The sequence below is a fragment of the Sinocyclocheilus anshuiensis genome, unplaced genomic scaffold, assembly GCF_001515605.1.
Source record: "Sinocyclocheilus anshuiensis isolate Anshui unplaced genomic scaffold, SAMN03320099.WGS_v1.1 scaffold188, whole genome shotgun sequence".
In the NCBI taxonomy this organism is placed as follows: domain Eukaryota; kingdom Metazoa; phylum Chordata; class Actinopteri; order Cypriniformes; family Cyprinidae; genus Sinocyclocheilus; species Sinocyclocheilus anshuiensis.
In genome coordinates this window covers 1263803-1275949 of record NW_015555768.1, presented here as the reverse complement: position 1 = coordinate 1275949, position 12147 = coordinate 1263803, and the positions used below count along the sequence as shown (strand labels likewise).

Genomic DNA, 12147 nt, shown 5'->3' with positions numbered 1-12147 from the left:
ATTTTTTATTCATAGAATCTCTTAAAATAAACATCATGTGACAACAGCCACAGCACATTGTTGAATACACAAGTATTTACAGCAAAATTGTTGTGCCAACCCAAGCGAAAACCGCAAGGATTATTTTTCGTAACACAAAATGAAAGAAAAAACTGACTGTATCAAAAATACCCCAGTGTTGACAGGGATGCATGTTATGTTGGGAAAGGTCCTATTTGCATACATTCAATTTTAAAATCTCAAATCAAACATATCAATTCTGTTTTGGATCCAAACACAAATTGACAAATTTCAAAGAAAAAAATGTTTGCTTTACTTAGGTCCAGATTTCAAATCAAAATCAAATAAATTTGACATTATGCATGTTTACCTCACATAAGACAGTAAGGCAGATCTCTTTGGTGTGTTATAATGAAATCAGACATTTAGGAAAAGCCCATAGGCCCTTCTGGTAAACATCAACAGTGGGTTAGCGGCTGAAACCCTCATGACATTAGTTAACATGCTGACCTTTGGGAACTTCCAACAAAATGACACATATCTAAGTGAATTCAGTACAAAGCGTCCTGACAACATTCTTTAAGTTGCAGCGCAGGCATTTCTCAAACAATACAGACATAAACCAAAAGCCGGCTTAGTAATGGCTCTGAGGAATCCATCTAGGGAATTGATTCATTTAGAGTAAACAGGATCCACAGGAATGTTCCTCTTCTCTTCTGTCGCACCTTCTTTGAGAGTGTGTGTTGATAAATGGGAACAGATCCACATGAGCCTGAATTATTGTTCCGCCAGGCCTCCCGTCAAAAGACTGGAAAGCAGATCTAAAGTCTTTCTGAAACCCCTTAGAACAGGGAGAGAATATGACTGTACAACAGAAACCTGTAAAACCAGGTCTCATCGCAGTCTGGTAAACAACTACATGTCCACCTACTGTCAATTAAGTCAGTTAGAACTTCAAAACAACCAAAAGACAAGACGAACACAGTTTACTGCTTCTGAAACTTCTTGCAAAAATAAATTAGTACGTGGCTGAGAAAATAAATAATGACCAATAAATAAAAAAAGTTGCATTGAGCTGTGATGGTTGTAGTCGTGGGAAATATTCATTCATAAAGTGAACCTGCAGCAATCCAGGGCTATTCTGGGCTTCTAGAAGCATAGATCCCAAGTCCATATGAAACAACATGAACGTTGAAGACAGCCACACAAAAAAATAAATAAGGAAGACTCCAGAAGCTAGCAACTAGAGTTCAGGAAGTCCAGTGTAAAACAAAACAGTGTGTTTGAAAGTTCTGAATCGAGTCCAAAGTCCTTCAGGATTTAAAGACTTGGCTTAATATTGCTTTCCGCTTGCAAATATCCAATGTCCTCAGAGCTCTCCGTCATCCAAGGATGCTGCAAAATCTGCTCCAAACTAGGCCGATCCTCCGGCCTGTATGAAAGGCACCAGCAAATCAGAGACTGACATTCTGAAATAAAAGAATAAATGTTGAATAAACCTGGCATTGTATACTACAAATATTGTTGGCTCTATGATGAACTGCTCATGTGGTTCTGTTGTAAGTAAATGCACAAATGTGACCCCGGACCAGAAAACGAGCCATAAGGGTTTATATACATCATCTGAAAGCTGAATAAATAAGCTTTCCATTGATGTATGGTTTGTTAGGATAGGACAATATTTGGCCGAGATACAACTATTTGAAAATCTGGAATCTGAGGGTGCAAAAAAATCTAAATACTGAGAAAATTGCCTTTAAAGTTGTCCAAATGAAGTTCTTAGCAATGCATATTACTAATCAAAAATTAAGTTTTGATATATTTACGGTAGGAAATTTACAAAATATCTTCATGGAACATGATCTTTACTTAATATCCTAATGATTTTTGGCATAAAAGAAAAATCGATAATTTTGACCCATACAATGTATTTTTGGCTATTGCTACAAATATTCCCAGCGACTTTAGACTGGTTTTGTGGTCCAGGGTCACAAATGTAAATGTTCTTAAGTAACAAATCAACTTGATTATAGTGAAACAGCGTTTGCATAATTTGCAACCCATTTGATTTCCATAACGTAATGTATTTGCAAGTTATACAATGTACAAAACAAGAATAAAATGTTGGACAGGACAACCCATTAAAAATTGCATCAGTTTTATATATTGGGAAACAATATAATAAGCCTATATGTAATTTTGTTGAAGGATAGTTCACTCAAAAATGAACATTCTGTCATAGTTTACTGTCTGAATTAACATATTTGGAAAAATGATGGTAACCAAACAGTCTATGGTATGGACAAAACTACAATAGGAATCAATGGGACCCAAAACTGTTTGGTTACCAACATTCTTCAAAATATTTCCTTTTTTTTTTTTTTTTAGTCTCTCTAAGAAAGCAGATTTCATTTTGCTTGCAGGCTCACCTTTGGAGATGCGTTTAGTGAAACTTGGAGTGGCATGTACAATGTCAGCGTCCCGCTCAAAGGGAATGTCTCCACACACCATGTCAAACAGAAGTACGCCCAGCGACCACACGGTGAGCGGACGAGCGCTGTAACGCTGGTGGAGGATCCACTCTGGAGGGCTGTAGACTCGCGTTCCTAAAAAGACAGAAAGGTCATTAGAAACAGCTCCACATTCATGTTACATTCATGCATATGCAATAACCACCCTAAAGCTGCCTTACCTTCAAAGTCAGTGTAAATGGAGTCCTTCAGTACAGCTCCAGATCCAAAGTCAATGATTTTGATGTCTCCAGTGCGGGTGTCAACGAGGATGTTCTCATCTTTGATGTCCCGATGCACAATTCCCTCGGAGTGGCAGAACTGCAGGGCTTCAATGACCTGTTTGAGGAACCTGAAAAAGACTATTCTCATCAGTATTGTAGTTTACGGTTCGAATCGAATGTCAAAAAGACATTGCTGTTGCTTTTTCGCACCTCTGTGCAATGGGCTCCTCCAGGGCCCCACGTTCAGTGATGAAGTCAAACAGGTCCTGGCAGTGTTGGGGTTTCTCAAACACAATGAGGTATCCCTGACCCGGCATCTCAAACCAGTCGAGCATCCGGATGATGCCGCGGTGACCCGACCCTGAACCTCTGCCCAGACACAGCAGGAGAGCGATCTCCATGGGAACTGCGTTTGCTGCACCAGGCTATGAAGGTCATAAGACAACAGTCATTGTTAACTTTGGATTTTGATTATTTTCCACTGGAAACGACGTTATATTTAAAAAATTCCTTAGAAAAGTTTGACATATGGTACTGCAGGGGTAAACTAGGGGTTCTCCCTGGGTTATTAAAAAGGGGAACTACATTTTTATCTGTCACATATTTTTGTGTCTTATGAATATACCTAATATATCTCGTCGATCAAGTCTATTACTATTAAACTGGTTCTGACACATTAGGGAAAGTCCACTTAAAGGGATAGTTCACCCAAAAATGAAAATTCTGTCATCATTTACTCACCCTCATGTCGTTCCAAACCTGTATGAGTTGCTTTCTTATGTTGAACACAAAAGAAGATATTTTGAAGATGGCTGGTAATCAAACAGTTGGTGGTTGCCATTGACTTCCATAGTATTTTTTTCCCTACTATGGAAGTCAATGGCAACCACCAACTGTTTGATTACCAGCCATCTTCAAAATATCTTCTTTTGTGTTCAACATAAGAAAGCAACTCATACAGGTTTGGAACGACATGAGGGTGAGTAAATGATGACAGAATTTTCATTTTTGGGTGAACTATCCCTTTAAGTTTCCCGCGGTGTTTTGAAAAAAATCCAAAAACAACCAAAACAATCAGAAGAGGGCGCTATAATTCCTATTTCTATAACTTCATTGTTTGTATGTTCAAGATCCTGACGAAACTAATGCAATTTTACTTGGAAGACCAATATATACATAAAACTTATGCTTTAATATGAAGGATTACTCACCAGTTTGGCCCACTGCTGAATTCTATCACGGGATATTTGTTTAATAGCGACCTAAAATGATAATGAAAGTAATTTAGAGGAGGGATTTCTGAAGATATATGTCCAAATGTTTGCATTTTATATTATTGTATAGCATTCTTACCTGTTGTCCGTCTGAAATGCGCTGTCCGGAGAACACAGAACCGAACCCGCCGCTTCCCAGAAGGTTTCCCATCTTATATTGCTTCTCAAAGTGCTCTTTAGCTGAAAATAAACACAATCAAATATAATAAAGATATAACACAACAACCAAGAATGCATGTGGGTAATTCTAAATTATGCTTCTGGATTAATATCAATTTTGCACAAGCACATATTAACTGTTTATTAAGTTTTAAATTATTTTTTTTGAATCTTTGTGTTTGTTGTTTTCGGTATTTGAACGAACTTACCATTTTTCGCTCTCACGTCTTCCACCTGATCAAAACGCAGGTCAACAGTCCGATTATCCAACATTTTCAGTTTTTATACGAATAAAAACTCTAAAAAATAAAGAAGTGATATCTTCAGCTAGTATTGTAAGCCGCCTCAGCAGAACATATCCATGGTAATCACTGTGTTTTCAATTCAAATTCCACCGTTTGCAGTGAGCGTCTCCTTCAAACACTCGCACACTTCTGAACCATCTCGCAGTTTGTTGATGTTTTAAGTTCACATGCGTAAACACGCCCACTCTAACGAACCCGCCCAATCGCGGCCAACACGCTTGGAGTGTTTTGAAATGACAGCCAATCACAGCGCTGAAAAATTTAAATAAATTAATATTGAGTTGTGGTTAAAATTCTAAGAATCTCCCCAGCTCTTAAGCCCAACGTCCCTCAGAAAGAGCGCGATGACAGGAATACATCTGACTTTTTTTTTTTAACGCGTAAATTTTGAATTCACCCATGCACTAATGCAAGATATCCCATCTGTTTCTAATAGCATTTTACTGAAAATCATGAAATAACCATTCCGAATAGTCTGAAGTTATAGCATTTAAAAAGCAGTTCTCAGAGATAAATGCCATTTAAACAGATACTAGCATATCATAATTAATTGCAAATAAAACTGAAATAGATACTAGCAGTTAATACATTTTACTACTACTACTAAACGAATAGACTAGAAAAAACAACAACCTAAAACTAGAAAAACTGGAAGAAGTGCCAGGTGCAATTGCAATGCATTTAATTTGGAAGTGAATCTAAACCCCATATCCTCATATAGAATTATATAGCAAAATATGCTGCTTTTCTAGTAGTGAAAATTAAAAACATACTAGTCACTATTGGATTATTTACTAGTAATTAAAACATTTAAGTCAAAAAGTAGATACTAAATAGTGTAGTTGAAACAACAGTCATTTAGTAAAAATATTGCGCACATTTGCACATATAAGTTGGGATGATCTTAGACCAGTTCAAGGGCATAATGACTCATGCTTCAGCATGCTTTTGTGCATGTGGGACAGTCCCACATCAGCTATTTACAAAGACGAATGTGGTTTCATCTCCATGATGATATACCAAGAAAAACGGAACTTTAGTAGCTAAACGATGGTGCCTGATAATACTTTACGAAGATATCAAGACCTGACTTGGCATACTTATATGTCCTAATGATCCTTTGAGACACTTGACTGGTAGATTTCAGCATTGCATTAAAGTTGCATGCATTTCTACATACAGTGGGTACGGAAAGTATTCAGACCCCCTTAAATTTTTCACTCTTTGTTATATTGCAGCCATTTGCTAAAATCATTTAAGTTAATTTTTTTTCCTCATTAATGTACACACAGCACCCCATATTGACAGAAAAACACAGAATTGTTGACATTTTTGCAGATTTATTAAAAAAGAAAAACTGAAATATCACATGGTCCTAAGTATTCAGACCCTTTGCTGTGACACTCATATATTTAACTCAGGTGCTGTCCATTTCTTCTGATCATCCTTGAGATGGTTCTACACCTTCATTTGAGTCCAGCTGTGTTTGATTATACTGATTGGACTTGATTAGGAAAGCCACACACCTGTCTATATAAGACCTTACAGCTCACAGTGCATGTCAGAGCAAATGAGAATCATGAGGTAAAACCAGGCACTGCTCATCGCCTGTCCAATACAGTCCCAACAGTGTAGCATGGTGGTGGCAGCATCATGCTGTGGGGGTGTTTTTCAGCTGCAGGGACAGGATGACTGGTTGCAATCGAGGGAAAGATGAATGCGGCCAAGTACAGGGATATCCTGGACGAAAACCTTCTCCAGAGTGCTCAGGACCTCAGACTGGGCCGAAGGTTTACCTTCCAACAAGACAATGACCCTAAGCACACAGCTAAAATAACAAAGGAGTGGCTTCACAACAACTCTGTGACTGTTCTTGAATGGCCCAGCCAGAGCCCTGACTTAAACCCAATTGAGCATCTCTGGAGAGACCTAAAAATGGCTGTCCACCAACGTTTACCATCCAACCTGACAGAACTGGAGAGGATCTGCAAGGAGGAATGGCAGAGGATCCCCAAATCCAGGTGTGAAAAACTTGTTGCATCTTTCCCAAAAAGACTCATGGCTGTATTAGATCAAAAGGGTGCTTCTACTAAATACTGAGCAAAGGGTCTGAATACTTAGGACCATGTTATATTTCAGTTTTTCTTTTTTAATAAATCTGCAAAAATGTCTTTTCTGTCAATATGGGGTGCTGTGTGTACATTAATGAGGAAAAAAAATTAACTGAAATGATTTTAGCAAATGGCTGCAATATAACAAAGAGTGAAAAATTTAAGGGGGTCTGAATACTTTCCGTACCCACTGTACATAAATATTATTCAGACACACCTTATTTTTTAATAAAACTGTTTTCCACCTTTGAAATTAATAGTGAAGTCATCCAAAAATATTGCAAATTCACATAAATCACAAACGAAACATACTGACTAATATGTTAAGGAAATCAAGACTGTATAAAAAGGATACCAACAAATAAGTATATTTCTTCAGAAAGTTCTTTTTTTTTAATCCAAGAAAAAAAAAAAGCATTTTCATCCCAAACAAGAAAATAAAACAAGATTATATTAATCAATTAATTAAGAGGATAAAGTATGACTTTTTTTTTCAATAACTTTTTGCTTCCCCATGTTCTCTATAATGATATCAGTCATGTTTATTTTCACATGCATCTAAAGAAGTCCAATGATGGTGTGAACGGCAAAAGAAAGAAAAGGAGTGGTTAGGTGAGTATCACAACAATGGGCTGCTGAATGGCTGAGGCCAGTGATGGACTGATGGATGTGGGAAGGAAAGGGAGGACAGTGTGAACTGCATGATGATGGAGAGAATGTGACTGGTTTGATCCCCATGTATCTGCCTCCTGCTTCGGGTGCAGATTGTGCCTCGACCCTCCTTTATCAACTGCTGTCTGGAGAAGGTTCTCTATGCATGGCGTTTTTCTTCATGCTATCGAGGTATTCCTGTTGTGACACGGCCAAGACGGACGCCAATATCTCGTCATCTTCCCAGTCTGTTAGGCCTATTGCAAAACAACAGCAACAAGACACATCATGGTTTGCTCACATAGATAAAAACGCATTATATACACTACAAGTCAAAACACACATGACGGAATTTCTTATCTAAAGGCTTCTGCTCAAATGCTTGACATTAGTTCTGTCAGGACCACTATCGTCAAAGATGATTGACAATTAGCATACAGTTTGGATTGGCGGTATGGTTCCGTTCTGGGCAAGAACTCCCTGCGCATCCATGCAGCCTAGCATGGATGAGAGCAGGGAGAGCAGCGATAACCCCCCAGGGTAAACAGAACAGAACCAACATAAATGTATTGCAGATATCGTTAAGTTCAATAATGTTATGTACACATTTTAGAATTAGTCTGATTCAAAGGAGAATCAGAAGGCTGAATCCTGACTGACAGAGGAGGAGTTGGGGATGGAGGAGGGTAATTAGCTATTGAGCAATGTGAAAACTGCTGATACTACTGCGGGACCTTATATATGAATACTTAGATAGGTGTCGTATTCCCATAGGTTGATGGGGATCAGCTGAGAGTCAGCTGATGCGAGCTTGACTAACGTGACCTGCCAGAACTAACGCTACGCTAGATTTTTATAGATAACTATATACACTACCTGTCAAATGTTTGGAATCATTTTTAATTAAATATACTTTAAAATTTAATTTATTCCTGGTGTGGTAAAGCTGGATTTTCAGCATCATTACTCCAGTCTTCAGTGTTACAAGATCCTTCAGAAATCATTCTAATATGCTGATTTTCTGCTCAATTATCATCCATTTTTAATAATGGTTCTTATTATCAGTGTAGAAAATTATTCACTTTTTTAAAGGATTTTACGATGAATAAACTTCAAAAGAACAGTATTTATTTATTTTTACATTACAGTAAATGTCTTTATTATTAAATTAGATCAGTTGAACACATCCTAAGTGAATAAAAGTATTAATTTCTTTGATTTCCAAAGGATCATGTGACACTGGAGTAATGGCTGCTGAAAATTCAGCTTTGCATCCCTGCAATAAATTACATTTTAAAATATATTCAAATAGAAAACAGTCATTTTAACTTGTAATAATATTTCACAATATTACTGGTTTTTATGTATTTTTTTAACAAATTAATTCAGCCTTGATGAGCAGAAGAGACTTTCAAAAACATTAAAAAAATCTTAATTATTCCAAACTTTTGTCCAGTAGTGTCTGTAAATGAATTTCTTTATGAATCTAACATTTTTAGATTTTTAATACATAGGACTGATGATTTAGTAAAACCAAACCAGGTAACAAGTGTGAAACATACATAGGAACTTCATAAAATGAATATCTTTTATTATTTTAATACCTTTACTATTATTCTCAAATGTGCATAATAGCACCTTGCTATTATTAGCACCGTGCATAATAGCATCAATAAAGAATGAGTAGGTGTGTCCATCTTTTTAGACTGATGTATATCCATTACAAGAGTCAAATTTGTGAAAAACATTCACACCCTATTTGCACCTTCTTAAGTTCTTAGCTGATGTCAACAGTAGCTGGGGGGTGCCATTACTCAGCTGCAATCAAGTGTATTTAACTGCACATAACGACTGTACATGCTGCTTTCTGCATGAGTGCTGGGTACATTTCACACATTTCCACGCTGAATCACATGAATCACATCACAGATTCAAGCTTTGTGAGACGCATGAGGAAGGCAAGTGAATGCTGTGATTAACATGGCATTCCTGAGCCCTGGATTCTTTCACACGGAATCAGGCAGGACAGCTAGACGGATCGGGAAGCATGATTCCACTTCCTCACCAAAAGCAGTAGGGGACATCTCTTGCATAATGGCCCGATAGCCCAGTGCTGGATACAGAGACACCAGAGAAGACGAGGTGGGTCTGTCTGGTCCAACACAAGCCTGGTTACTAGGACCTGAACGGCGAGACAAGAACACAGGAAATCAAAAAAGACTAAAGTTCAGAGATTGAGATTCTATCTACGAGGCTTCTCCAGCAGTTTTTTTTGGTAATTTTCATAAAAAGACCACACACACATACAAAAAATATTTTGCATAAAGTAACTTTTGTCTATTTTTTTTAAGACATTAAGATTTTTACATAGTGGCATTTAAATTAAGCACAAATGTGACCCTGGACCACAAAACCAGTCATAAGGGTAATTTTTTTAAAATTGAGATGTATACATCATCTGAAAGCTGGATAAATACACTTTCCATTGATGTATGGTTTGTTAGGATAGGACAATATTTGGCCGAGATACAACTATTTGAAAATCTGGAATCTGAGGGTGCAAAAAAAATCTAAATATTGAGAAAATCGCCTTTAAAGTTGTCCAAATGAAGTTCTTAGCAATGCATATTACTAATCAAAAATTAAGTTTTGATATATTTACGGTAGGAAATTTACAAAATATCTTCATGGAACATGATCTTTACTTAATATCCTAATGATTTTTGGCATAAAAGAAAAATCGATGATTTTGACTCATACAATGTTTTTTGGCTATTGCTAAAAATATACCAAAGCGACTTCAGACTGGTTTTGTGCTCCAGGGTCACAAATATTCATTACTGTGATGCATCTGGACAATTTAGTTTTGAGGCTTTTTTAATTACTTAATCATTATTCTTAATAATAATAATTCTTATTATATATGCATTACTGTTGCACAGTACCATAATAATTGCTGTAATAATGGTATTTAATGTATTTTTGTTTATATACAATGCTGTAATGATGCCGAACATTCAGCTTTGCATCACAAGAATAAATGACATTTTTAAATATATTAAAATAGAAAAGAGTTGTTTTAAATTGTAATAGTATTTCACAATATTACTGTTTTTACTGTATTTTTGATTAAAGAAATGCAGCCTTGGTGAGCAGAGGAGATTTCTGTCAAAAACATAAAAAATCTTACCGACCCCAAACATTTGAACTGTAGTGTACAGTACATAAGAGAATTTGAACTGTACGAACAGGCTTTCTTTGAGCAAAATATAATTTCTCATTTAATTCCTTTAGATTTTGAGGTGAAATACAACCCGGACATGTTCTTGACAGGTTTCCTTATAATCAGTTTAACATCATTTACCCTATAAATTGGCTTGTTGGAGGAAATGCTGTAGGAAATGTATCACAGAGTTAAACTGATAGTTTTAATGATACTGTCCTGATAACTGACCTGGAGCACAGGGTGATGGGGGTTTGGATAGTGCGAGGGCCATTCCGGCCGGGGAGGGGGGCTTAGCAGTTGTGTCCGAGTGCGAAGGATCAGGAATCTCCGGAGAGGGGGCGGAGCTACGTTGCCGTGGTGATCGGGCATTCCATTCTTCCAAACCACTGGAGGCCGCAGCCGTGGCGGAGCTGCATGTAGCGCTGGCCTTACGAGGCTGAGGGAGTGACAAATGTAAACCCGTTCATTCACAAATGATAAGTGAACAGCCACTTCATATCTTCAAAGTTCATTAAAATCATTTTATGTTTGTTCGCTTAGATAAAACGACTATTCAATTCAGAAGCACCTTTTTAAATAAATTTCTTTCTGATATACTGCTGTCAGTCAGTTCAAAATGTGATTTATAAGAAAGACTATTGTTTCTGTGAAGAAGGGTCTTGTTCATAGCTGGTTGAAGTGTGAAAACACAAACCACATAGTCTGCATGTACGTGAGTAGCCGATAGTCTTAGCTATGTGTATCTTAACCAATGAAGCAGGCACCACAGCTTGCTTGTTACTTTCGGAAATCATTCCTGTGCAATCAGCATTAAATCAGTGATTATTTTATGATGCCAAAAGTTTTTGTGAAGTAATTATCACACGTTAACTACCTGACTCCTATTGACAATCATGCTGTTAAGAATATAAATACAGGTTCTGATCGAATGAGACATGAAGTTAGGTAGCTATTAGGATTAGCATGAAAACAGGGAGGTTCCACACCTGTCGTGCCTGTTTCTCCTGGTCTCGAAGCCACTGTAAGTACGATTCTCTGGCCACTTGCTCTTCTATGGCCTCATTGGTGGCTTCCCAATCCGTGGCTCTCTTCTTGTCCTCCAGCATCTGTTGCTCAATCCAGGATTCCTCTGACGTTTTAATGGCATTCTTCATGAGGGACTGGTCTGCAAACTGCGTAGAGACAGAGATAAATATACAGAAGAGGAATTAAAGGCCACAGTTTTGACCTCAGGTGACAGGTGAGAATGTTTTCTGCTCAAGCACCCTGAAGAGGAGTTGATTTGTGGGAACAGGAGAAACATTTTCCTCTATATGCAGATTGAGCAATAAATAATTTTCTTAAAGTGGACAAAAGACACTCATCTCAGAAATACAGAACACATCTCATAAAACTGAGGGTTTTGACTCTGCATTCTGACTGGAGGAGCTGCATTTGACAGCAACTGTAAACAACCAACATTTAGGCTAATGAACTTCACAAATCTCCACAATACTTGATTCGGTTCGGTCAATCACAGCATTGAGTATTTCAATATTTTGTTTCTTATATCACACTTTCACATCTTTTCTTACGTGAAAACAGTTAAAATTGGATGGATAGATTCATAGAATGATAGATGGAACGATGGACAGAACGAACAAAGATGGATGGATGGATGGATGGATGGATGGGTGAATGGATGGGG

At 37.3% G+C, this 12147-nt stretch overlaps 2 protein-coding genes across 2 annotated transcripts in view; both read right to left on the bottom strand.

The window, feature by feature from the left end:
* Positions 1-306: 306 nt before the first annotated feature.
* Positions 307-4625, bottom strand: LOC107674377 (serine/threonine-protein kinase pim-2-like). Its single transcript, XM_016468341.1, has 7 exons — positions 4377-4625; positions 4088-4188; positions 3946-3996; positions 2945-3159; positions 2693-2862; positions 2430-2606; positions 307-1469 (listed from the first exon to the last, which is right to left on the bottom strand). Exons 1-7 carry the CDS (start codon positions 4438-4440, stop codon positions 1321-1323), a joined length of 927 nt encoding a protein of 308 aa, XP_016323827.1. The 5' UTR covers positions 4441-4625; the 3' UTR covers positions 307-1320.
* Positions 4626-7077: 2452 nt separating this feature from the next.
* LOC107674365 (OTU domain-containing protein 5-A) overlaps positions 7078-12147 on the bottom strand; it is a 32885-nt gene continuing 27815 nt past the window's right edge. The window contains exons 6-9 of the mRNA XM_016468322.1: positions 11447-11632; positions 10689-10896; positions 9300-9416; positions 7078-7491 (exon numbers count right to left, since the gene is read on the bottom strand). Coding sequence (XP_016323808.1) covers positions 7370-7491; positions 9300-9416; positions 10689-10896; positions 11447-11632 — 633 coding nt within the window. The 3' untranslated portion in view covers positions 7078-7369. The remainder of the gene's footprint in view (positions 7492-9299; positions 9417-10688; positions 10897-11446; positions 11633-12147) is intronic.

Coding starts and splice junctions, on each gene's coding strand:
- LOC107674377 (XM_016468341.1), bottom strand. CDS start 4,440: ATGTTGGATAATCGGACTGTTGACCTGCGTTTTGATCAGGTGGAAGAC. Junction 2,863..2,944: donor GAGGAGCCCATTGCACAGAG/GTGCGAAAAAGC, acceptor AGTCTTTTTCAG/GTTCCTCAAACAGGTCATTG. Junction 1,470..2,429: donor CACTAAACGCATCTCCAAAG/GTGAGCCTGCAA, acceptor CTTTTATTTCAG/AATGTCAGTCTCTGATTTGC.